At 41.2% G+C, this 24,870-nt stretch overlaps 1 protein-coding gene across 1 annotated transcript; it reads right to left on the bottom strand.

The window, feature by feature from the left end:
- Window positions 1-1,907: 1,907 nt before the first annotated feature.
- Window positions 1,908-24,870, bottom strand: LMNB1 (lamin B1). The gene is made up of 11 exons (XM_057378253.1): window positions 24,527-24,870; window positions 15,717-15,873; window positions 14,763-14,888; window positions 13,633-13,803; window positions 12,171-12,296; window positions 9,508-9,728; window positions 8,112-8,337; window positions 5,658-5,762; window positions 5,124-5,243; window positions 3,858-3,971; window positions 1,908-2,635 (listed from the first exon to the last, which is right to left on the bottom strand). The coding sequence occupies exons 1-11, from the start codon at window positions 24,868-24,870 to the stop codon at window positions 2,594-2,596; spliced, it is 1,752 nt and encodes a 583-aa protein (XP_057234236.1). The 3' UTR covers window positions 1,908-2,593.

Raw genomic sequence — 24,870 nt, 5'->3', positions numbered from 1 at the left:
GGCAATTTACAGATTTGCTGCACAGGTCAAACCACTTGTTTCCTAAACAAATTCCTCATCAGTTTTGTTGCAGGCATGAGTGTGAAACATTCCTGGTAAAAGTGTTTATCCAGTTACAAGCAGTAAATTGCTAAAGGGTTTTCACCTGAAGAGCGATGCAATTTGTGTCTTATGCCAGTATCAGACAAGGATAACCAAGATATTTTGCCAGCTCTAGGAAGGGCTGGATGCACCTAAAAATTATTGATGTAAAAGTAGCAATAAAAAGAGACACCAAAATTTTAAGCACGAGCTGAACACTTCTGTAAAACAAACTGGGATATTCTTCTGGTCTCATTTCCTGGTGAACTGCCCCCAGAAAACATRAACACATTCCACACACAGAGCAAAAGAGGTAATTTTCCAGGAGGGTGGTTGGATCCCTTTCCAAAATCCACCTGTATTGGAGTAATTTTGGCAGCAGCCACAACAGGAGRGGGTGAATTCTGAAAGCAGCTCCAAACTAACAGGAAGAGCAGCTCTGTAGAACACCAAAGGATGACAAAAAATTATGATAAAAGTTGGCATTTTCTCCATGCAGTGGTGTAAAACACCTCTCTCCACAAGCTTGAGGATGATGTTTTTCAGTCCAACYTTCCTTTGGCAGTCATCAAAATGAACTTCTGGGCTTTAGGGTCTTGAAAAGACAAGCTGCCCTGATCAATAAAACAGAATTTGTGGAACTCTGGAAGGGCAGGAGGTGTCAGGTTGTTGCTGCACAAATATTAAAGAGACAAATAAAACAAGCCCTCCACCTTGTGGCAGGATGTTTCACTGCGAGGGTGTGCACAGATGCAAACTCACATTCCACACCAGACAGTTTTTTTTTTCTCAAAACTCCTTCTGCTAATTTACAGGAATTCTTGTCACAGAAAAAAAAATTAAAAAAAAACAAACAAAAAAACGCAACAAAACAAAAAACTGAAAAAACCCACCACACTTCTAAAACCCGTATTTCTCCCACTGTCATCAAAGAACATGTTCTACAAATGTTACAAGCCAGAATTTGATTATACAGGAAGGTTCCTACCATGACCTAAGAATTGTCCCTCAACCTTGTTTCCAGCTTCTGCTGGCACAAAAATGCTACTGTGTTGTTCACAAGAAAAGGGCTTTTCCATGATAAAAAACGTTAATTTTGCCATGAAAAAAACAGCCAACTATTTTTTTCTTAAAAAAAAACTAAAYAAAAACCAAAACAARCCACCCCAAACAAAAGATACACCTACATCAAAAACAAAACAAAACCCCCAATTACAAAAAATGCAACAAATAAAACAAAACCCCCCCAAACAAAAAATACCCAACACCAACACAAAAAAAACAAACCTCACAAAAACCACACAAAAAACCCAAAAAACCCAAACAAACAAGATAAACCCTACCAAAAAAACAGAAAGAAAATCCCCAAAACTGAAACAATATAAAAAAAAAAAAGATAAAAACCCTCAGCTTTCCAGTCAACTTCAAAAAATCTGGCCATGCATTTAAAAATACATTCAGACTATGCCAAAGGTAACTATTTTACAGTTTCTCTTTTAAGTTTCTCTTTATGTTATTGTGCCTGCTTAGACTGCTCAGCCTGGTTCTTGCATGATGAAGTAAAAAAGCCAGTCCAGTAAGAACAGACCCGTGAACAAAGATGAGCACAAATGCAACAGGGAGTGAATAAAGTTCTAAAGAATTGATTTCTAAAGAATTCTAAATTCTAAAGAATGTGAAGTCATGTTAGTCATTATTCAGAACTCTTTGTATCTCAAATGCCACTGCTCCATTTTTACACGAATGTTCCTGTAGCTCCAAAGCCCACCAAGGATTCAACATTCCTTGCTCAGTTCTAGAAATGAACAAATTCCAAAAACTTTACTTTGTAACACAGAGATGCTTTATTAAACCTTTTTTTCAGACATCAGAATAATGTGAAAAGGACAGAAAAAACTTTCAACATTGGCAAAATTACAACTGTTTCCCATACAAATGTAGACTAGACCTCTAGTGACTTTGTTTTTTTTACTACAAATTGTAAACAAGTAAGGCAATCCATATTAAAACAGCCTCCTAATTTGTTAGAAAAAAACACATAAGAAAATGTAAGCTGGTAACACTATCTTAAACAACACAACTACAAGGTGTAACATGAATCCTCTTCCAGAATAAAATCTCTAATCCAATCCCCRACAGCACCTAAATACAAAGAGGTCGTAGCAACTAACCTAGAGTGGTAAAATCTAAAAAAAAATCGATCCCCAAAACACACTGGAATATTTCTACTCCAGCAAGGTTTCAATAAAAAGAGACTGGCATGTAAATCTGAGAGAGACAAGAATTCTCACACAGCTCCCTGTGRGGAGCCACCAGCTCATGTCCTGCGAGGAAGTGTAAGATACTTGTAACAAACCTTCCTTTTCGTTTCAGTGGCAGAGGAAATTAAGGCCATCAGACTCGCAGCTTTAAAAATTCACAGACAGGAAAAATAGAACGTTGTGCTTCTCAGAAGGCTCTGTTCTGCAGGCAGGGATTACCACGGGKGGAGGAACCTGGAGTGGCTGGAATTTCACATGACCACGCAGCTTCTGTTGGATGCTCTTTGCTCTGCCTGTTGCAGACAGAGAGAATAATTTAAAACAAACAAAAAAAAAATACCCAAAACAAATCCCTCAAAAAAAACAAAAACAAAACAAACCCAAAAAATAAACACAAAAATTGAAAAACCACCCCCAAAACCCAGAAAAATCTACCAAAAAACCAAAAATAAAACAAAACAAAAAACCCCAAAAAACAAACAATCAAACCGCCCCAAACCCAACAACAACAAAAATATCCAGCACGAAGTATTCTCCTACTCAAAAAAATCTACTGTATGGAATTATTTACAAATCAACATTTATTATTTAAAGAAATCTGTAAATATATTAGAAGAAATAATTATTTTTAATATATTAAATTATTGGCCTGGTGTGGTGCAAGCAAGAGTCAACAAAGCTGTACAACCAGTTATATCCTGGAATTAATATTACATGTCCTTTCCTATATGGGGTAACAAAGGACAGGTACCACAAGAAACACAAATAATTGCCATGTTTGAATCAGGGAGCATGTGCAAGCACTTTGAGAAGTTTTATCTAAAGAAATCTCACATCTCTGTAGCTTTCTGTGAGTGAAATTGSCAAAAAACTCTCCCTGCAGGTGAACTACACAACTCCAGACACCACACGAGCAGGTGGATGCACTTGAGAACACCCTGCAATAAAAACCTGACTACTCTCCACGCCACAAAAGTATGATTTAGTCACAGGTCTGTAGTCATGGTTGCAAAAAAAAATTATTTCCAAAGCAGTCCATTTTTTTTGGGCTACAAAATTTCATTTTTTCAGCATGCAAGGGACATTTTCTCTCACAGTGTTTTCAAATCTCAAGTTTTCTAAATCAGAGAAAATACGTTAACAGAAGACACTAACATAATGTTCTGTATCAGAAATATAGAGATTTGAATTCTCAAAACCTTCAGTAAATTTTGGTGTACCAGTTTAAGCCAAACTTCACTATAAAAAAATGGCATGGGGGGGAAATCTGATCAGGAACAGAGTTCAAGGGAAAAAAAAAATCCCGTCTCTTTAAACTTTTAAAGAAATGTTCTTCTCTGCAAGGAGATATATTAAGCAATATTTTTACACTGGTTCCAGTAACACAGCTCCAYGCTTTCATTAATCACTGAATTAAAAAATCCACACTTGATCTCTAATTTTTTTAAGAATTCATGACTTATTTCTCCATTTTTTTCCAACATAAATGACCCTGWTAACCCGAAGAGAAAATACCTGCTGGCGGTAAATGTCTTCCTCTTCCAGAGCTTCAGCTGCTTCTTCCTCAACTTCTTCATCTTCCCCTTTACGTGCTGTTGTTTTGAACACAGTGCTTCTCTGAGCAACCTCCTGCAACACATTTTTGAGACTTGACCATTCAAAATAAATCTTCTGTTGCTCACCTGCTTCCAGCTTTGAGAAATGAAAGCACCTGCAGCTGGAAAAGCTGTTTCTACTCATTTTGTTTGTATGCTTTTCAGGTATTTGCTGAGCATAAACAGCTTAGTTTTAAATGTCTTAATGATTAAAAGGAGTCTTTCTAACAAAAAAACTCATCAAGCTTTTCCAAAATCTGCATTTTTCATATACATTTAAATATTTTCTTTTGATTGCAGCATACCACAGTAATTATGCCATTCCAAGTTTTGAAAGACACCTTTCTTGAATTAACCCCCTCACTGCTCCAAGTGAATTTCACTGCAACAATCCTCACTCCTCATAAGCACGCAAGCTTAAGGAAAACCAATTTAGAAGACAAATTACTGAAGAGTTTACTGAAACTTTCTTTTCAAAGCATGTTCTAAGGCACTGCTCAACCCCTGGCACGAGGAAGGTGTCTGAACAAGTTATTTTTTTAATACTTAGACTCGATACAGAGGAAAAAAAAATCACAAGCTTCAATGAGAGGCATTTCTAAACTGCAGCTAATTCTCCAAAATGGGAAACCTTTACTGAATGCTGCAGMGCATTCCTGTGTGAAGCCCTAACCTGCATCTTTGGAGGTGATGCTGATCACAGASTGATTTTTGCCTTTTTCCTTTTATGTATTTGTAACATTCCCAGTACTTTTCCCTACCCTTTTACCCAGCTTCATGAACAAACACATTCCAGAGCTCCAAGTCCCAGGGGGCACAAGGTCCCTGTCCTATCTTGGTTCCTCCTGKGGACCTGGAACACCTGGAAGGTCTTCAGGTCTCATTTTCATAAACAAGGGTGGGAGGCTGCAGAGAAGAGGTTTGACCTGGGGGAATTGCATCCCCACTTGGCCTCCTAATCGGTATTTTTTACAACTATGCTAATTTCCTACAACCTATCAAACTGCAATCACCCCTGTGGGGGAGGGCTTTGGTGAATATTTTTCCATGAGTGCCCCTGGAGCTCCAATAAAGACCCAATTTTATATTCCCCCCTTTACTAAAATCATCTCCAGTTTCATTTCTAGGCTGAAAAAGGCAACAGTGCCACCACAGAAGAGGCTCAGACAGATCTGAGGTACTTTACCTCTCCCTGAGAGTTTTTCAGTACAACTTTCACATCTTCACCAGTGCCCCAGGAGTTCTGGTTCTTCCAGATGAGGTCAGTGGGAGGGCTTGCAGTCACTCCAGCATTTGCAGCCCAGATCTGTCAACAGAAGTCACACATGAGCAATGTCTGCCAGTCTCACACGTTCCCAGATTAGTTATTCAGTTAATTTTTTTTTTGAAGGGCACTTGTGAATCTCTTCTAGCTATGAAAACCATCTTCCAAAGCCTTGTGCAATAAAACACATGTTTTAATGCAGAGTTGTTGAATATGTAAGGACACCTGTATATAGTGAAAGTTACAGCTTCATACAGAGAGTAAGTTCTGAAAAACACCTCTCTGTATTGTCCCAGCTACTGACACACCTAAYTGTGCCCTACACAAAGACAGCTGATTATTTTTTTGAACATGTACATAGAAAGGACAAAACTAAAAAACTTAGTGGGTCATTCTGACCCACACAAGTTGGCCTAAAATCCATTTCAGGTGAGCAGCTGAAGCTTGACAACTTACTGTCACAGTCTGGCCCGCTTTTAGTACATATCTTGAGGTATATCTGTAACTTGCAGAAGTGTCTCCTATTTTTCTGATCATCTCCCAACCTCCCATGGGTTGATCCTAAGAAAAGAGAGAAAAAAAAATTTCCATCAGCATTCATTTTCTCTTRTGTGTGCAGGGTATTTTATCTTTGAGGTTGTGACACTTCCAGTAAAACTTTCAGTAAAAGGGTTTATTATCACTTGATCCTCAGCATRGAATTACAGTAATTTTAGGTATATTTATCTTACCTCTTTTATGAAGCTAAAGCTTAATACATCCCRCTTTTGAGTTCTGATATTAACTTAACTAATGTTTATGATTTGCATCACTTGGTCCAGAAAAGTACTTATTAGTAATATGTATTAAATATTAAAATCCCCTTACAATTTTTTAATGTTTTTGGAAGTACAGAAAGCTTGGCAAGCAGGCTTCCTAGAAAACAAAATATTGCTGTTAGTATGCTTGAAATATTTTGATATAAGCCACCTGCCACCATATACTSCCTTGCAAGATCTACATTATTTTTTTCCTATCAACTACTCAAAAAGCATTAACGAACCACATAGAAGTCATCCTTACAAAATGACTGCTCCAAAGCAAGAGTAGGTATTTTTGAAATCCAAAATAAGAGCAGTAGTACTTTTTAAATTCTTCCACCAACAGTTTAGCATCATCTAACAGTTGCTACTGGATTCCACCCGGTTAAAATTATCTAAAATAAACAAATCTTACATATCTTAATGGATGCTGACGTTTGGTTTGTCACTGCACCAAAACATACAATACTTAAAAAGGATTTTATACATCTTTTCAATCTATTTATTTGCAGAAACTGCCAAGCACTTGTGAAGGTTCCCCAAGTACAGCTTAACAAACTGCATAGCAGGGAGTTCCTCAAATCTAGACCCCCTAGAAATGTGCTAACCACCCATGGTTACTGGGAACAAAACAGATGCCTCTCCTTCCTTATAAAACAATTAATGTGTAGGCAAATCAAATAAAAAGCAGGAAAAAAATCTATGTAGCAAACAAATATGTGTGTCAGGGGGGAAGCCCAAAAAAACCTCAAAAAAGCAAAAAAAAAAAGGGAGGTTCTGACTCAATGGAAGTAGTTGATAACTAAAATTTATGTTGAATAGTTCATATTATATATTATTATTATATATTTATAATTACTATATTATATAATTATGTCAAAATATATATTATTTATATTAYATAGTATAAAATTTATATTAAGTGGTTTATTATTAAAATTGAGTCATCTAAACACTAGAGTGTCTRGAAGAAGAAAGTTGTCAAGGTTTCTTGAATTCACTGAATGAGACCATCACTCTCCAGGCGCGGTAATTACAATCCACATTATCTGGAGGAGCCTATTCATGTCCTCACTGATTAGAGGGGATGGGGACACTTGGAACCAGGCCAGCCTTTGTCACCTAAATCATCACCAGGAGCAGCCTTTTAGTGAAGACGAAAGGACAGAATGCAGCTGTGCACACCTCTGCACACAGCTGAGGCACAGGTGGCACAGGCAAGAATTACTGAAACCTTCCCTGAAATCAAGGCTGCAAGAAATCAGRTCTTGTAATCCTGGTGTCCCAGTGAGACAATGCTCAATTATCTCTTCTCCCAGACAAAGGATTTGAGAATTTAAGAGTCCACAAACTCCAACCCTCCTGTGATGACTTGTGGAGTTTATATAGCATAGAACTTGGGCTTTTCTTAAGCAAAAATTACAAATTATGTCAGTGGAGTAAAGGCAAAAGGTGGAAATGTACAGAACAGCATAATTTTGAGGGCAACATAAGGAAAAGTTGTGATTGTTTGATTCTGTGAACAGGTTGGAGTTTATATTTGGAGGATACAAATACCTGCTCCAACGAAGAACCCTTTGATAAATGACAATCTCAGCAGTCACTGTAACAGTGACTTTGGCATGGGAACTGAGGGCTTGGCTTGTGGGTGCAGCCAAGAAGAAAAACTATGCATGCAGATACAAGGGACACTGGCAATTAATTTAATTTAGACATTTATTCTGCATCAGTAAGTATTTCTTTGGGGCCTTTTTAAGGCAGAGAAAGTGCTGAACAGGCTCCTGAAGAAGCCTGGTGTCTGCTTGCAGAATTTTTTGCCAAGAACAATGCAGTCTGTAAAATTTCACAGGTACATCRCTTGCAGGGCAGAGCTCTGAAGTGCAAGGTAACAATGTGGTGGGCGGGTGGGTCACCTTGCAGTGAAACAAAAGCACTGAAAACCATCAGGATAAAGTCACCATCAGCACAAAACAGTGTCTGAAAGCTTTCTTAGAGGCACACCAGTTCCTTCATGCCACAAGCTCCAGGGTCAACAGAGCCCAGGAGCTGAGAGGACGCCGAGGACGCCCCCGTCCCTCTACTCGTGACATGCGTGGTGKCACTTCCAAACCTGTTCAGAGGTGTTCTTCAAGCGGATGAACTTCCCATCCACGTCGATCTCCTCGATGGACACGTTTCCCGTGGCGGAGGCTGAGTGGGAGATGGTCACGCTGCTGCTGGCTTCCGACTCCTCCACGTCAATCCTCTTCCTCTTGCCGCCGGTTGTGCGGACRCTGCGGCTGGACGAGGCCCGCGAGACGGTCACCCGGGAGGAGGGGCTGGGCGAGAGCTTCAGCCTGGGTTGGGGAAGGGGGGAAACACACAGAARTATCACAGCAGAGAAAAGGAGGCTCAGGGAGTGGCCTTTGTGCTCTGCACAACAACCTGGCAGGAGGGTGAAGCGAGATGGGGTCAGGCTCTGCTTGCAGGGAAGGTGGGACAGGGTGAGAGGAAAAACTCAGGTTGTGCCAGGGGAGRTTTACACTGGGTACCAGGAGGAATCTCTTCACTGGAAAGGCAGTCAGGCATCACCCAGGGAAGCAGTGGCATCGCCATCCCTGGAAGTGTTGGAAACACAGGTGGATGTGGCACTTGGGGCACAGCTCAGTGCTGAACAGGGCAGCACTGGACTCAAATCTTTTCCAACCTCAATGATTCCACGATTTGATTTTTTTCACCTTTTTTTAAATAAACTTTCTTCCACCGCCTTCCTGTAGATTTATGCAGCAAKATAGTAAACAAAGTGTGTTACATGAAGAAGTAAAGCCTTAAGTACTTAAGATGTGAACAAAACATTGTCAAACAGCTGATTAATGTTCCTGGGGCAGAGAATACTGGTGGACTACTACATTAAGAGCATAAAGGCATTTCTGTGCATTTGTTAAAGAACCAAAAACCCTAGGAAGACTTAAGCCACTGTGGGAAATTTATGCAAAAACCCAATGGGCATAAAAGCTTTGGCTATTTCATCTGCACAGTTGAGAAGAATCAGCCTTGAGCAGCTCAGAATACAGCTGTGATAGARGTGAAAATCCCAGTACTCATAAACTCTTGAGGCCAGATATGGGAAATGCTGCTAGTTGAAAAGCTGGGCAATCACAATGGCTATTAATTTGTTTTAATTATTCTTTCCTTACAGAAATTTGGCTAACAATTAAATAACCTTGCAATTAATTTTGAAAAAGGATATTAACCATGTCACCAAATAGGAATACAAATGACAATTACTTCTTYTGTGCTGGATATTATCTAAAAAGAAATATGTTTGCTGCCTTGAGGRCTGGTCTAATACTCAGTGTGCTTGGTTTCAAGGTGACTTAGAACCATGTCAGACAGGAGGGGGCAAAAACAGTGCCCTGGAAAGCAGCCAAGCACCACTAAAATCATYTTTTTAACAGAAAAACAGACAAGTGAGGGAGCACAGAGATAACAGAGACACTGCAATTTGTTGCTGCTTTCTTTCCTACCTCTCCTCTTCCCCCTCTAGCAATTTCCGGTATGCATTGATCTCCATGTCAAGTGCCAGTTTGACATCCAGGAGCTGCTCATAGTCAGTCAGCTGCTCCTGCATCTGATTTCTTATCTCGGCAATTTCCTTCTCTTTCTCCACCAGTGTTTTGCGGCAGTTCTCCTGTTCCTGGGCCAGGCTGCTCTCCAGCTCCTGTGCTCTGTCCTGCCAAGCTCTAGACTGGGAAAAAAAAGCATTGAAAATGTCAGTGACAGTGCAAAGGAAAGCCCACCCAAGCCTCCACGTGCTCTGATATTCAGGCAACACGGAATTCAAAACACCGTTACACATCCTCCCCTATTTCTGAACTCCAACTCACCCGTATTCAACTTCCTGCTCTGCACTTCAGCCTACCAGAAACACAAACACTTCAAGCTCCAATAAAACCTGCAAATCCTTGGAAAAACAGCTACTTGCTCCATTTTTCTGAGGTCTGAAAATATGTTATTATACTTGAAATCACCCAGCAAAGAAAAATTGAGCTTAAGAGTTAAGCTGTTTAACACGTGCCAGACTGAACATAGGAATAGTCTTAAGCCGCATCRGGGGAGGTTTAGGCTGGACATTAGGATGTGAATTCCTGTGAATTTCTTCAGAGAAAAGATGGTTGGACATTGGAATGGGCAGCCCAGGGGGCAGGAGGTGGAGTCACCAGCCCTGGAGGTGTTTAAGTGCTTTGTGGTTTCCAGATGTCTGTTTTGTGCTTTAGCTGACTGCTGYCAATCCTGAATTCTGGGAGGCAGCTCCTCTGAAGGAACAGGGGTTGTTGTCAGTGAAAACCTGCTTGCCTATCACCAGAGCCTCCAAGGCTTGCTCACAGTGTGGTGATAAGCACTCCTTGAAGAAACCTAGAAACCTGTCTCCTGCTTCAGAAATTCTATCAGAGCCAGCACATCTTAAATTGCTGGCTCTGGAATGTTTATCAAAGAGAGGCCAAGCGATGGCAGCTGTAGRGTTTACTTTCCATAAGCTTTCATCTGTTTGATAGCCCCCTGAGACTTAATTTTTAATTTTTTTTTTTAATTAAAGGACAGACGCGGGAACCAATCACCCCACAATCACCAAGTTTGCTTTGCATGCACCCAGTTTGGGAAATCATCCCAATCCATGGAGAGAGAGCAGAGAGTCTACATGTCTGACACATGGGGACCAGTGCAACTGGTTGTCAGATAAGGAATTTAATAAATGGGGTTGTGTGTCATGTGGAGTATCACGGCAGAAACTACTACAGAGCTCAGTGCTGGCAACTCAAACCAGACCAGCACCAGGGATCAGTGTTCTTTCTTTTCTTCAAGAAACTAAAGCTTAACTTAGTGTTAACAAAATGGAAGATGAAATTGTACTAATTGACATCACAAACATTACCAAAACAAACCCCCCAKACAGACAGATAAAAGTTTCTTTGGTAGAAAATCACAGCCTAACTGACAGAAGTTGATTTTCACACAAACACCGCTGCCAGCTCTCTGAACCAGGCTGTCACTCCTGAAGTAACAGGTCAGAGGTAATTAAGTGAAAAATCTGTTGACTGAATCCCCAGAAAAGATRATGGCAATCTAAAGGCAGAAACAAGATCCAAGTGGCCAAAACTTTCCACCCAGTTCCTGTGTAATCTCATGCACATTCATTACACCACCTGATCTTTTCCAGAGACCAACTTGACTATATAAAAGGAAGTCTCGTACTAGGATCTGCCAGTTTAGATGGAAAATTAGGAAATAATGTCCCCTGCCCTTACATTTTTCACTTGAAATGCACAGAATTTTTATGTCCTGCTGCAGTCTACTGTACAGGAGGAAYATAGTTCGAAATGTATCACAGAAAGAATCAAACAGTAGCAGTATTTTATATTCTTTAAAAAATTTAAACTTTTTGTTGCATTTTCAAGACAGTTACAAAAGCTTACTGCTGAACCAAGGCCGAACATTTTCCATTTTCACTCTGAATTTCCCACTGCAGTGCACACAAAGTTACAAACGGGCCAGTACTGAACATACYACTTGTCATACTTCTCTGGGTGTGATCTATGCCCTCTGTAATGTAGGAATAACCAATTCCTCCTCTAAAAATGCTCAAGTACAGTTATTTGATGTATTTACTCAGTCTCATATCCGTAATCTGGGAAATGTAACTTAGGGGTTTTTTTTAGATGTCTAGATGCAAACTGGATCTAGGATGAAAAGGGACACTGAAAAGAAACTGCACATTCCAGTTCTGGCTTTGAGTGGTGCTTTGTAGAGTTCTACAGTGGGCTGCCCAGTCAATACTGAAGTGCTCAGAGTGTCAAGAATTTTTAATACAGTTTTGTCTCAAATTGCCTCATCTACGCACCAGAATTTTCACAAAAGTCAGTTAACACCATCCCGTTTCAAATACCAGCTTTGCAGCAGACTACTGAACAGCAAAAAAAATTAAGGTCAAAAGGAGACATTGAGGAATTTGTAAAAGTACAGAAWACTAGTAGAGAAGACAAATTCAAGTTGTGATGCTGAACATCCTTAAAAGTTRAAGGAAAGAGAGACCTTAAATACAAAAATCAACAACTGTAATGGAAAGAAAGTCCTTTAACACAGAAATCAGCAGCTGTGATTAGCAGGACSGAGGAGGCAGAGCCAAGGTTACCTCTTTCTGGAGGCTGGCAATGTGGGAGGACAGGCTGTCAATGCGGATGCGGCTCTCATTCAGCTGCTCCCTGATGGTGTTGGCCGCAGAGCTGCTCATCTCCGAGGACAGCCTGGCACTCTCCAGCTGCAGGACACCAAAATTAAGACATCAGCTGCAAAGTAACTTTCACTAGAAGGAAAAAATGAATCACTAAAAACCCACAAGCAACGCTAAGCCACCAAGTTCCTCTCTGCACACAGTGAAACATTTCTTTCCTTAGGGGTAAAATATGGTTCCCATACTGGATTGCCCTGCTTGGAATTCCAATTCTCTGAATATTTACTTTAGGATTAAAACCTTCCCTAGTAGGCATTAGTAAAGTCAAGCTATTGAGTTCAGTTTTCATGCTGGCCACAGTTCATTTAATATGCTTAAACTGAAGAAGCTAAACTGAAATWACCAATTCTCTAAAAATAAGCAAGCTTGTTAACCTTCAGCCATTATAAATAAATTGATAATGTGCCTTCAGATTACAGTACCAGTGCCCTAAATCACTGCTCCTTCATTCTATCATTTCAATCTCAAATAACTTTATAAAACAACTTCTATAAAGTACTTTCTATAAAATAACTAAATCATTCCTGCCACACACCCCTTTAAGTTGCACCACAGACTTACTGAAATTGATGATGATGATGATGCAAAGGAATCTAATTTTTTTATTTAAATAAGATTCCAAATACACAGGAAAGTATTCCTGAYGAGAAAAATCAAGAAAGCAATGAGAAGATGCATTTTTGGCTAGATCTTAACTTAAATAATCTTTCCCAAGCTAGACTGGAGATAAGCAGGCTGAAAAGACCAAAATCTATGATAATAAATTCCTTTTGCATTAACTTTTTCTGCTGTACCATCTTGCTTTCAAAAAATACTAACTGCAAAAATTACAGCCACAAAAACCAGGTCCAGTTGAGACATCAGAGTGCCTCTTGATGTAAATGCTGAATAACAGCAGAGGAAGGAAATGATGAAGTATAACTGATTTCAGCTTTCTGTCTAGATGAGTGAAAAACAGAAGTTGCTGGGCCTTGTAAGACTTCCCCATGTTTTGTACAGGGTCACAGGACTCTACTTTCTCAACAGGTTCTACTATGAATTTTTACACAAAATACAGGACACTTCACTGATCTTTTTTCAGTATCATACTTAACAACAAGATTCATGAACTTTCTGTGAATTCACAGCAATCCCAGCATTAATCACTTTTCCCCCCAGATCATCTTTGCACAATGCTTCTATCCCTTCTGTTATTGTACTTGATGAGGATTAAACCTGCTCCCAAAGCGAGATGTAAAAATGCAAATTCAAACTCAAACGCAGGCTAATTGCACACCAAGCTCCCTCATAAAGCCACTAATTATGGTATTAAGCAAAACAAAAACAAAGTACATCAAGCAGCTGTGTGAAAACATGTTCTCACTTTGGAATGGTAAGTCTCTTCGAGCTCCTCTTTGTACAGCTTCACTTGTGCATCGTGCTGCTCTCTGATTTCATTCAGGGCTTGGGCCAGTTTGTGCTCATATTCAATCTGACGCCCAGAATCCACCTCAACTAGACGAGTTTCATGCTTCCTTCTTGTCTCATTGATTTCCTGTGAGGGCCAGTAAAACAAGACACATTCAGGACAAAAATTTTATAAGATTATCCTGCTGAATAAAGAGTAATGCAGGTTCTAGCATTACATTATTTTGACATGAAACTTTCAGTAGAAACAGTCTCCCCAGTCTTGTTTTGCAATAGCCAGCCAGTAAAATAAGAGCTARGATACCATCAGTATTTTTTTCTAAGAGTTGTCTGAACTTTCGACAACTACACCTCAGTATCATTAGATTTTAGAAACCCATCCCTGATTTCTTGAGGTATCCTCTGTCGCTTGCACAAAATCAAACTGTTGCCAAACRGAACAGTCTCTCCATTTTCCCCATTAACTTGTGTGCTTGTCTGTGCTTTCTCTGGAAAGAAAGGGATTCCAACAACATGAAATAAAGCTGGAAATACCACTAGCAAGAAAAAGTACTCACGGAACAGGAATACTTTTTCTCCTGGAAAGCCTCAACTGCTACAGGTAAAAGGGAAGATGGCAAGAAAAGATTCTAAAAGACAACTACTCATCGATTTTTGTTTCATTATTCAAAAGCATCCTTTTAGAAAGGTTTGATTAAAAGGACTTCAGGTCCACCATACCTGTTKGAGTGTTCCCCTCCACTTTATTTCTCATAATGGATTATGTGGGAAATCACTAACCTGGTTTCTCATTACCAAGAAAGGACATGTGCATTGCATACCATGATAAGAATTTAACATGAAAAAACACGACGAAACAACAACATGAAGTTATTTTACCACACCAATTCAGAGTTAAAATAATGTTTCCTGGAAAAAGGAAGTAAGAAATCTTCATGCTAGAGCAGAGGTAAGCCCTGCTTTGTGCAAGAGATCAGACAACTAGCAGAGGTGCCTCCCAACCTAAACCATTTTCCTATTCGAGAATGACTTCCCAGTTGTCTTCYTCCCTTTCAAAATATTAATTCCTGAGACTGAAGTATTTACCTCTTCATACATATTTTTACGGAATTCCAGGTCCTCAATGAGGCTCTGACAACGGTTTTCAAGGTCCACCTTCTGCAAGGTTTCATTGATAAGCTGGTCCTTGGCAGCAGCTAAAGAAGCCTCAAGCTTTAGGAAATAAAAAGAATTGATGCAAAAATTATGCAGCAGAATTCACACAACACAGTGACCTCAGCCTCACAGAGCCTCAGTTAGTTACATACTTAACTTTACAATCGAATCCCAATATTTACCAATATTTACCAATATTACATATTACACACACATTTTTACAGTTGCTTATACAAGTGAGTTCTATATATTTCATGTCAGTAACTGGCATTAAAATTGTTATTATTAATTCTTAAATTAAAATGAATTCTTATTAATTTTCTTTACAGATCATAACTTCTAATACATGGCAAACACCAATTTCCTGGTCTCCACAATCTGTCCTCTCGAGGTGGTGTTGCTCAAGATCACAAATCRAAAGGCTAACAAAACTAGGACAGGAGGTTTTTTCCCTCATTGTTCCATGACAATATGGAGAACCACAGGCAGAACCAAAAGGAGGGCAGAGAGAATCACYGTTACCTGTCAGTTATTATCTGTTCTTATGAAGTCAGCCTGCCCCCAAAACACTTCTGAAATGTGCCAAMTGTACTTCCAATCTCGACCTGCTTTCTTTTAACATCCCTGGCAATTTCAGCATCTGCAATTTGAAGAGCTCTCTCTTCCATCATTCATGTTATTAACAGTAAAGGACTCAGAAACCTACTCAGCACTGGTTCTAGTGTTGAAAGTGTAGCACAATTTGTTCTTCCTGTGACTAAGAGGATACATTTTCAAGCTGTTTTTGGGTTACAAAGTTATATTTAATCACAACAGCAGTTCACAATATAGAAAACCACCTCACCTGCTCACAGAACCTGATGGTTAAATATTTTTTTTTCTCACCTCTCTAATTTGCTCTTTCAAATCTTCAGTTTCACCCTCCAGACTTTTCTTATCACCAAGGGCTGTGGCCAGTGCAGCTTCTTTAGAATTCAGGGCAGCCTCATATTCACGAAGTTTGACTTGGGCTCCATTGAGGTCAGATTCCTTTTTTGCATAGCTGGAATAAACCAGAGAAGGTGGTTAAGAAAATCTAGAAATGCCCCCAAAAATGCTAACTAACAAAGCAATCTGAATCTCAAACCTAAGAAACATCTGGCAAAAATATTTTGTCTTAGCTAAATTCACTGTGCTTTGCAGCACCCTTCTAATCACACATTAATGGCAAAGTTCCACAGACCTGAAGGAACAGACCCAAATTCTGTCTACACAACAATACTGGCCATCATGGAAAGCTGCACTGGGGCAGAGGTGAATGTGATTTCTTTATGAAGGCAAGCACACAAGCTTTTGAAACTACCTTCAAATTAGGTTTTGTGTCTATGCAAGCAGTCAAGCAGTTTCTAGGTGYTTATACCTAAAGCAGCATGTTCAAACAGAGAAATGGAACGGGGTAAAAAAAATGAAGTAATGCCACATGAACACAACCCCACACTCTTCAGGCTAAGTTTACTATCTACAAATAATGCTACAGACTACTACCAAAAGCAGGAGAAAGAAAACCCATATTCATGAATAAAAATATTTGCTGTCCTCAGATGGCACAAACAGCTATGTTTAAATGTACAAGTTATTCCACCTTGGTGTTCATCCTTTTTCTCCCTGGAATATTCCCATTTCTCTATCAAGAGCAGCAGCACTCAGAAGTCCTAGAATAGTTTTAATTGAACTACGAACATTTAACAGGAATGGACAGGTTTAGGGTCAATACCACAGCTGGCACATCCTTCTTCAGGTGTCACACTTTACTTTCAGGATGTGAAAAAAACCCCTAAAATTAAAAAAAAAAAAGCAGAACTAACAACATAATGCTGAGAAGACTTAAAATTGGATAAAGATTGATTCAGAATACATCCACCACTCTTTTTAATTACTGTACAGCTTATAAAACACAACAACGCTTCATGACAAAAGAGACCTAATGCAAAATCAACAGGATTTTAAAAGATTCTAAAATATTTAAAAGGCTTTTTACCCCCCAAGATTACCTGCACTTAACATCACGCTCAGGAGAGGTGCCTGCAGTGAGAGGGATTCAGGGATGTCTGGAAGTTTCTGCACCACAGCCACGCCACATGGCAGGCTTTACGCAACAGACTTAGCGCTCGCTAATCCCGACCCCGTGGGATTAGCACCTGCTCCCCCGTGGCATCCAAGGGCCAGCCTGGCAGCCCCTGAGACACGAAAAACACACTCCCCTGCACTCAGCTGTTTCCTGCTGCCCCRCACCACCCAGCCCCTTTGTGGCATTTCAATGCTCAGACCCACAGCTCAAACAAATGCACAGGATTTAGGGTTTGGATACATTTAGGGCTTCCAACTCYCTGCATTATTCACTGGAGTTCTGTCCTGTCCTTCCTCTCCCACCCAGGGAGCTGTTGAAGCTTCAGCATGCAAGGAAGAAGAGCAAAAAGAGGGAAGGAAAGGTGTCTTGCTTTGGTATGTCTGTAAGAACAATTTTCTTCATCACCCATTAGGAAGCACAAGGGCCTACAGCAGACATTTGAGGTTTGATMACTGCGAGAAAAAGCCTAAATCAAAACACGACAAAACTGCTTCTCTCATGCTGAAACCAAGCCTAGAAAGCCAGATCCTGAAATGGGAAAGTTGCAGAGCCACAGCCACAGATGCTCCCCAGGCCGACCCAAATTATCCTGGATTCTGAAATACCGAGACTCCCAAAAATACACCACCATCCAAAGAGTGTGGATATCTTAAAACTACTTGGATTTTAAATTCTTTCAATGCAAATACCTTTTAAATGCTTTTACAGACTGGAAGACAGCTGAGATGAGCTTTCTTGCCGCACATCAGCAGAGAAAAAAAGGTCATAGAAGTGGGCTAGCAACAACAACATGATTAAAATCCAATGTAGCACCTGTACCACAAAGAGTAACTATTACCAGTTAGATCAGCCCTTTCTGGCTTGTTTGCAACCAGACTGTCTGAGAAGCCATACTATAATTTAATCCAACAAAAGCCACAGCAAGGGGGGTTGGTGGTGGGTGGGTGGAGAATTAAAATTAAGCACTATTAGTTGTTAATGTCATGAGTTGTCTGACTACGAGACAGCTCATGTGAATACATTCTCAGGGAGAAAACAGAAACTGGAGCTCCACTTCAAACGCTGAGAGCCAGATGAAATCTCAGCAACTCAGCAGCATCATCCCAGCCCTAAAGGGAATACAGGAAAGGAGGGAAAGATCAGAAAAGCCTCTGTGATTTATAAAAACAAACACTAATGTACACAACACACACTTCACTCTCACACCCACTAATTTTCACCAGGGAGAACTTCAGCCTCTTGACAATAGCTGGCTTCTTCCTCCCCAAGAAAGCCAAAGCTACATCTGAATACAACAAATAAAAAAAACCTCAAACGCCTTCCTGTTACAGTGTTCAGAAATTAGGTAAATCAGAAATTAGAACTGTACTCCTTTTCAAGTAGTTTGACTCATGAAAGGAAAATAAAAGCAAAGAAATAATTGCTGACTTGCACCTTCTTCAAAGAAGCAGCTTGGTTTTCCCTCTTTTGACTTCAAAGTGTGTGGATTTTCTTACCCACTGAATTGTGAACAACAACATAGCATTTCCCATAATCTCTTAAACTTCTTGCTAAATTAATAGGAGAGCGATGCAGGAAAAAAACAAAACAAAACAAAACCAACAAAAAAACCCCCACAAAAACCCAAAAAAACAAACAAAYCAAGAAATCATTTCCAAGCAGTTTAATAAGTTGAAGTGACCATCTGGAGCCAGACAAACTACTCACCCAATGCAAGGCAAGGAGTCAGTAGCCAGACCTGGGGAGATATAATTTAACAGTTCCTTTGAACCAAGAGCAGGGTGTCACTACCCTGCACAAGACTCTTCTCACCTCCCACACCCCACCCACTCCTTTCTGACAGTACTTAAGAGTCTGATCACAAAGCTAAACATTACCAACATTAATCAAACCCTCCTTGAAAAGCATTGGCTTTCAGCCAAGTCATGACAGAGATACACACGTGTCGTAATTCCTGATAATGCAGCCTATATTTAGGTCCACATAAAATTACTATTACTGCACAGTGAGCTGGTTTTCCACTCCAGTTGTAGGGAAATATGAAAATAATTTTTAAACTCAGCTTTAGTCATTAATGTTTTATGTTTTATTTAGCTAGCAGTCCGTTTCCCATATTTTTCCCCTATAGAAGACAAAACAGTAAGATTGTGTTTTGCAAGGAAATTATTTAAAACAACGTTAAGAAACACCTGCCTAATAGCATTCAAGTTTTTGTACAGAGATCAACATGAAAATAAGAGTAACTGGACAAGCTTAATTTTCCTGTAAAATAAATATAGGTAATGTGGTATCAGCTTGTCTCATTTCACTCACTTTATTTAAATGTAGTGTTTGAAACCAACAGCAGCACATCATCTCAAGTCACAGACTGCTCTGCAACCGTGGCCCTGCTTGAAGTCACAAACCCTGAAGTTCATGGCCATTTGTGTGAATCCCAAGACTGCAACCACACCTCTAGACAGGTCCTACACATATGCAGCATACGCATATCACTGCCCACTACCTTGCCGTCATCAATGTCCACATATTGGACACCAAATATAATATATCCTACACTGCACAGAAGACAGGCTTACTTGAGAATATAAATTCTTATATTTCAGCGGCTTAAATTATTTTGCAACAAGTTGATCAACCTAATCCCTACCCCTGGGTGCTCTGAAATTGCAGTGAAATTTCCTTTCCACAGTTCCTCCCTAGCTCCTAATGGCACATATGAACCACAGAAAACCCTGGAACAGGTGTCACATCTCTGCCTGCACCAACACCACATGGTTCTGTGTAGCTGCTCAGGGCACCAGCTGCAGCGTGCCACACACTCACACAGAAATTCAAGCCACAGGCTGATGGGAAGTGTTACTGCTATTTGTTTTATTACCTAATCTCAATGCAGAAATGTGCTTCAGAATGTAGATGGGAAGGAAGGGCTACTTGGGGATACAAAGCAAGACAGACAGATAAATAATCTCTTTGATATTTAAACTTAAAGTTTAGTTCCTCACCGCAATTACATTTGGTATTAATGTACAAATCTACAAAATACCTGAAGATAATAAAGGAAGATTAAATCCTTTACCAACATCTTCAATAAAACAGACAATATTCTCAAAAGTTACTTGAATCACACTGTCTCCTCTTCCAGGAGAGCAGATGTCCTGTCCCTCAGCACTGGAAAACTGCCACCATGAAACCTCAGCCTGCCAAAGACAAATGTAAACAATGGGTTTCCTAAATGAATTAGTAGTAACACCAGCTTATGCTTCCTAAACAACACAATTTCCTCACAAGAACAATCAGAACCTGGACAACTCCAGACAGGGATTTCTGACCTGCATTGCACTTAATTAAGACCTCATCACAAACATTCTTTAAAATAAATTTTCTTATCTTGGAAACCATTCCCACCAATGGAAAATGGTGCTGAAACCAGAGCCATGAGCAGAGCCACATAACACAAGAGCCAGCCTGGCTCTCTGAACGGCCCTTGTTCAACACGGCTTGGTGACACAGCTGTGCCAAACTCCACAATGTGCACCCTTGTTAAGTTAATGGCTCAAGTGACACAGGAGACTCTTCCCCTCCACCATCTTGGCTCTGCACTTCTCCCTGGTGTGCTGTTGAGGAAAATGAACTCATAGTACACTTCCCCCCAAAAGGAGAGGCTTTATCCAGTCGGTAGAATGTAATGGAACAACTGGGACCTGCTGCTTCAATGATGACTTTTATGACTTGGCAGAGGATCACATCTTTCACTGCCTTGTACACCTTGTCTATTTAACCCTTTTCTCAAGAAACACAAAATYTGCAGCAATCTGAAGTCCCAGCCAAGGCAACACGGCTCTGTAGAAGGAAGTGCACTCTACCAGGAGTTACTACCCCAAAATAATTTGTTGCTAATTGTATCATCACACATTTTGAGACTTCAGCTGATGATCCAGAAAACTAGCCACTTTCACCTTCACTGTCCACGAGCAAGTCCAGTAGATGGCAATCCATGTGAACAGACATCTTTTTCTATTGAACTACTGCTGGTGTCTTCCACAGCCCTTGATTGCATAATTTTAGTGGTCACAATTAACTACACTATTTATTTAAAGGAAGGAAGTTAAGGGATGTCTCCACAACAGCTATCGCCAGTGGCAAAGCACATGATAAAGTCTTATTTCATCAAGAATGAGAAAATAAACTAGAAATACAGTGAAATTGGTATGATCTCTCAGAACTTTCACAAATTATGGAAGAAAGAKCTCCCTCTTCTCTACCTCCCAAGAGCTATCCAAGAGGTCTATACAGCTAAACTCAAATTACATGGGTTTTTTTTCCCCCAAGTCTTGAGAGACAGAGATTTATTTTTCATCTCCATTCTACCCATCACAAGCTTCCTACCTACACAATTATATCATTTTCCTATCCCCTGCCCAGAACAGAAATAGGAAGGCTGGTTTCTTATCTCGCTCCCCCCCCCCAATTAAGATTTGAGGCATCAAGGGAAGCCTTCACATTTAGCTACAGCACTACAGAACTCACTGCATGGCARGCACTCTAGAAGGAGAGCATGCAACAAGTCTGCTATATATAGCAGCATCAACCATAGAAACAAATGCAATTTTTCTTGCGGGATTAAAAGCACGAACAGAGCAAGCTTTTGGTGCATCACACCATATAGATGGCACTGAAGTCAACATATCCAACAAACAGGTGACTGGATCTTTAATTTCCATAAAGAATAGGAAAAATCCTACAGCACTTTGGAAGTAGCTAGAAGCTTGAGTTTGGTGCACTAATTCGAAGACTGACTGAAAGACAACTGGAATGACAACTGCAATTAAGGATGTCATGCTAATTAGAGAACTGTTATTCAGAGTTGCACAAGAACAACAACTGCAAAAATATTCAAACACCACAAGAAGGACAGCAAGACCATGAATTATTGCCCAACTTCAGATAACTAAGTGGGAAATCATCTGTGCTCCCTCCGCAGACCCAGAACACCTTGAGAGCAGTTTCTTCTAACATTTATCTCCACTGGCTCTGGAAGGAACTAAAGCCATCACTGATTTGAGTGTTATGACATGGATACCAGAATACCTAAACCACACAAACCAAACATGCTAGGAAACTTCTTTTAAAATTTTTTTTTACCCAAGTGACTCTGTTAGATCCAAATGACTACATACTCACATTTAAACTAAAGCCAGCACATACATCACACTGCAGTCCAGCTTTCTGAGTGGGCAAGGAAAATTCTGTTGAGAGCACACATTTTCATCCTACCTTTCAAATATTTACAGCGCTCCTACACACACTTATCCAAAGTGTTTTTAAGAGTATTTCTTATCAGGTTATAATATGACTTAACCGCTTTAAGAAGCCATGAGGGTGTGTGCTCCAGTTCAAATGAAAAAAGCCTTTGCTCCTTTTTAAGACTTCGCAAATAGAATTACAGATTAGCTTTGATATCCCCAAGATATCCATCTTAACAACACTCAAAGGCGACAAAGCAACTGCACGCCCTTTGTGAGATCTGCCACCAAACAACACCAAATAGCCACAAACAAGCAGAATCCAGGAGCCTCAAACAGCTTTAAGTGTTTGTTTTACTAAACTATCCAGGAATTCTAATCCAGATCTRTCACCTGTGTTCCATGGGGTACAAAATTGACCTGTTTGAGACGTGCATTGGCTACCAGGCAGTGAAACCACTCTCCACAAAGGTCACGGCTTCAGCGTAAGAGCAATCAATCCTCTGTCACCACCAAATCATCAGCTTTTTGCCAACTGTCCCATCACAAAAACGCACAACAGAATATGAAGAAACTCCATGCCCACATTATTAATGCCTTGGTTCCAGCCATGAAAAGAGAATCCACTACAGATTGCATCGAGAGCCTAATCCCCCAATCCCCCAATTCTCCCTCTTGTAAGAAGCTGGCAGAAGAGTGTGTTTTCCTCAATAAAATCACAAAGAGATGGAAATTCCTACCTCGACCTTGGAGTCAAGTGATGTTGATGCCTGTCTGCAGCTACACCTGGCTTTCCCTATCACTGTCAATGACCRCTTTGATTTAAGATCTTCATAAGGCAGCAAGAGATAACTCCAAGAACAACCAGTCTCGCTAATTAGAAGCTCACGGGTATAGTTTTTTTAAATAACAAGGGTCGAAAAGATACCAGAGCTGTCTGCAGACGCATGGAAACAACAACAGGCTTGTAACAGGTGAAGTGTCCGTTTTCACCATGAAAAATCAGGGCTGAGAGGGCATTKAGGAAATCTAGCAGGTTACACAGTAGCAGAGCAAGATTAACAACTCTGGAGGTTTTTTTCCCCTCAATATGGATACTCCTTGTAATTCCAAGACTAAAAGCTCRGAAGCCTAAAACCACAGCAGTCAAATAAATCAAATTGAAGGTAAGCACAAACAAGGAACCAAATAAACAACTGAATCAAGTCAAATGTATAARAAGCAAAATCTAGTGTCAAGAAATCAGTTCACTGCAAGGGCAGAGATCCTGGCACTGTGCCACAAAGCCGTCAATCTGGAGGCTATGTGGACACAAATTCTACCTTTTGTAACATTGGAACATCCTGGAAGACGCACACGAATTACAGTTCTCTTTTGTTTTTAAGCGTGTCCCACCTTACTGCCCTCTCGAGTATTTTCATTTTATGAAGTTACTGTGTTTCAGAACAGTCTATTTTTCATCCTTTCGCAGCTTGAGCCTTAAAGACAGCCTCCTGCCCATAAAGGGGTGGTGAACAGTCATGGAATCAAAGAATTTTGAGGGATTGGAATGGACTCTAAAGCCCATCTAGTCCCAAGCCGCCAGACAGGGGCAGGGATGCTCTACTCACTAGAGCAGCTTTCTCAGGGCCCCGTCCAGCCTCGCCCGGAACACTTCCAGGGACGGGACATCCACGAACTCCCTGGACAACCTGTGTCAGGACCTCATCATTCTCACAGCAAAGAATTTCTTCCCAGTATGACATCTAAACCTGCTCGTCTTCAGTTTAAAGCCGTTCCCACCTTGTCTTATCACTCCATGCCCCTGTCAAAATCTCCTTCCAGTCTTCTTGAGTTACAGGAAGACACTCTAAGGTCTCTCTTATTGCGGGTGGCAATCAGATCACTTTACTTCATTTTTTAAGAGTCAACTCCCCTGGGCAACCTGTTTCAGCGCCTCACCACCTGCACAGTAAGGAATTTCTACCTAACACCTAACCTGTCTAACCAAAACTTGCCCCTCTTTCCGTCTGCACCGATCTAAGCCATCCTGACGGGCATCTGAGCGCCGGACCGGCCGCGGATGCTGCGGGGATCGGGGCACTCGCACCCGGCAGGGGCGGCGCTCGGGGCCGGCGCTTCCCGCCGGGGCGGAGCGGCAGCGCTGCCCGTGCCTCGTTCATTCCCTCATTCATTCCCGGCCGCGCATCCCGCGGCGGAGCGGGCAAGGGACGGGAGAGCGGCAGCGCAGRGCGCGCTCCGCAGGTGCCTCCGCCGGCGGCCACCGCTCCGCCTGCATSTCCGCCCGCATCCCCGTCTCCATCCCCCCTCCACGGATGCTCTCCGGCCCTCTCTCCGCTGCCCACCTGCCCAGCAGCTGCTCGTGCTCGGCGCGCAGCTTGCCCAGCTCGATCTGCAGCTTGGCGCGCTCCCGCGCCGTGTCGTCCAGCGCCCGCCGCGCGTCCGCCAGCTCCGCCTCGTAGATCGCCTTGAGCCCGGTGACCTCGCGGCCCCGCACCTCCTCCCGCTGGGTCACCTGCAGCTGCAGCGCGCTGTTCTCCGTCTCCAAGCTCCGCACCTTGTCGATGTACACGGCCAGCCGGTCGTTCAGCTGCCGCAGCTCCTCCTTCTCCTGCAGGCGGGAGATGCGCGTCGGGCTCTGCGGCATCGCGGCGGCTAGGCCGCGGGTCCGCGGCGCGGGGTCTGCCAT

Source organism: Malurus melanocephalus, unplaced genomic scaffold (genome assembly GCF_030028575.1).
Source record: "Malurus melanocephalus ecotype Western Australia unplaced genomic scaffold, MMel_1.1 scaffold_350, whole genome shotgun sequence".
NCBI classification, from domain to species: domain Eukaryota; kingdom Metazoa; phylum Chordata; class Aves; order Passeriformes; family Maluridae; genus Malurus; species Malurus melanocephalus.
The sequence above is the reverse complement of the archived record's forward strand: the minus strand, read 5'-3'. Positions and strand labels throughout refer to the sequence as shown.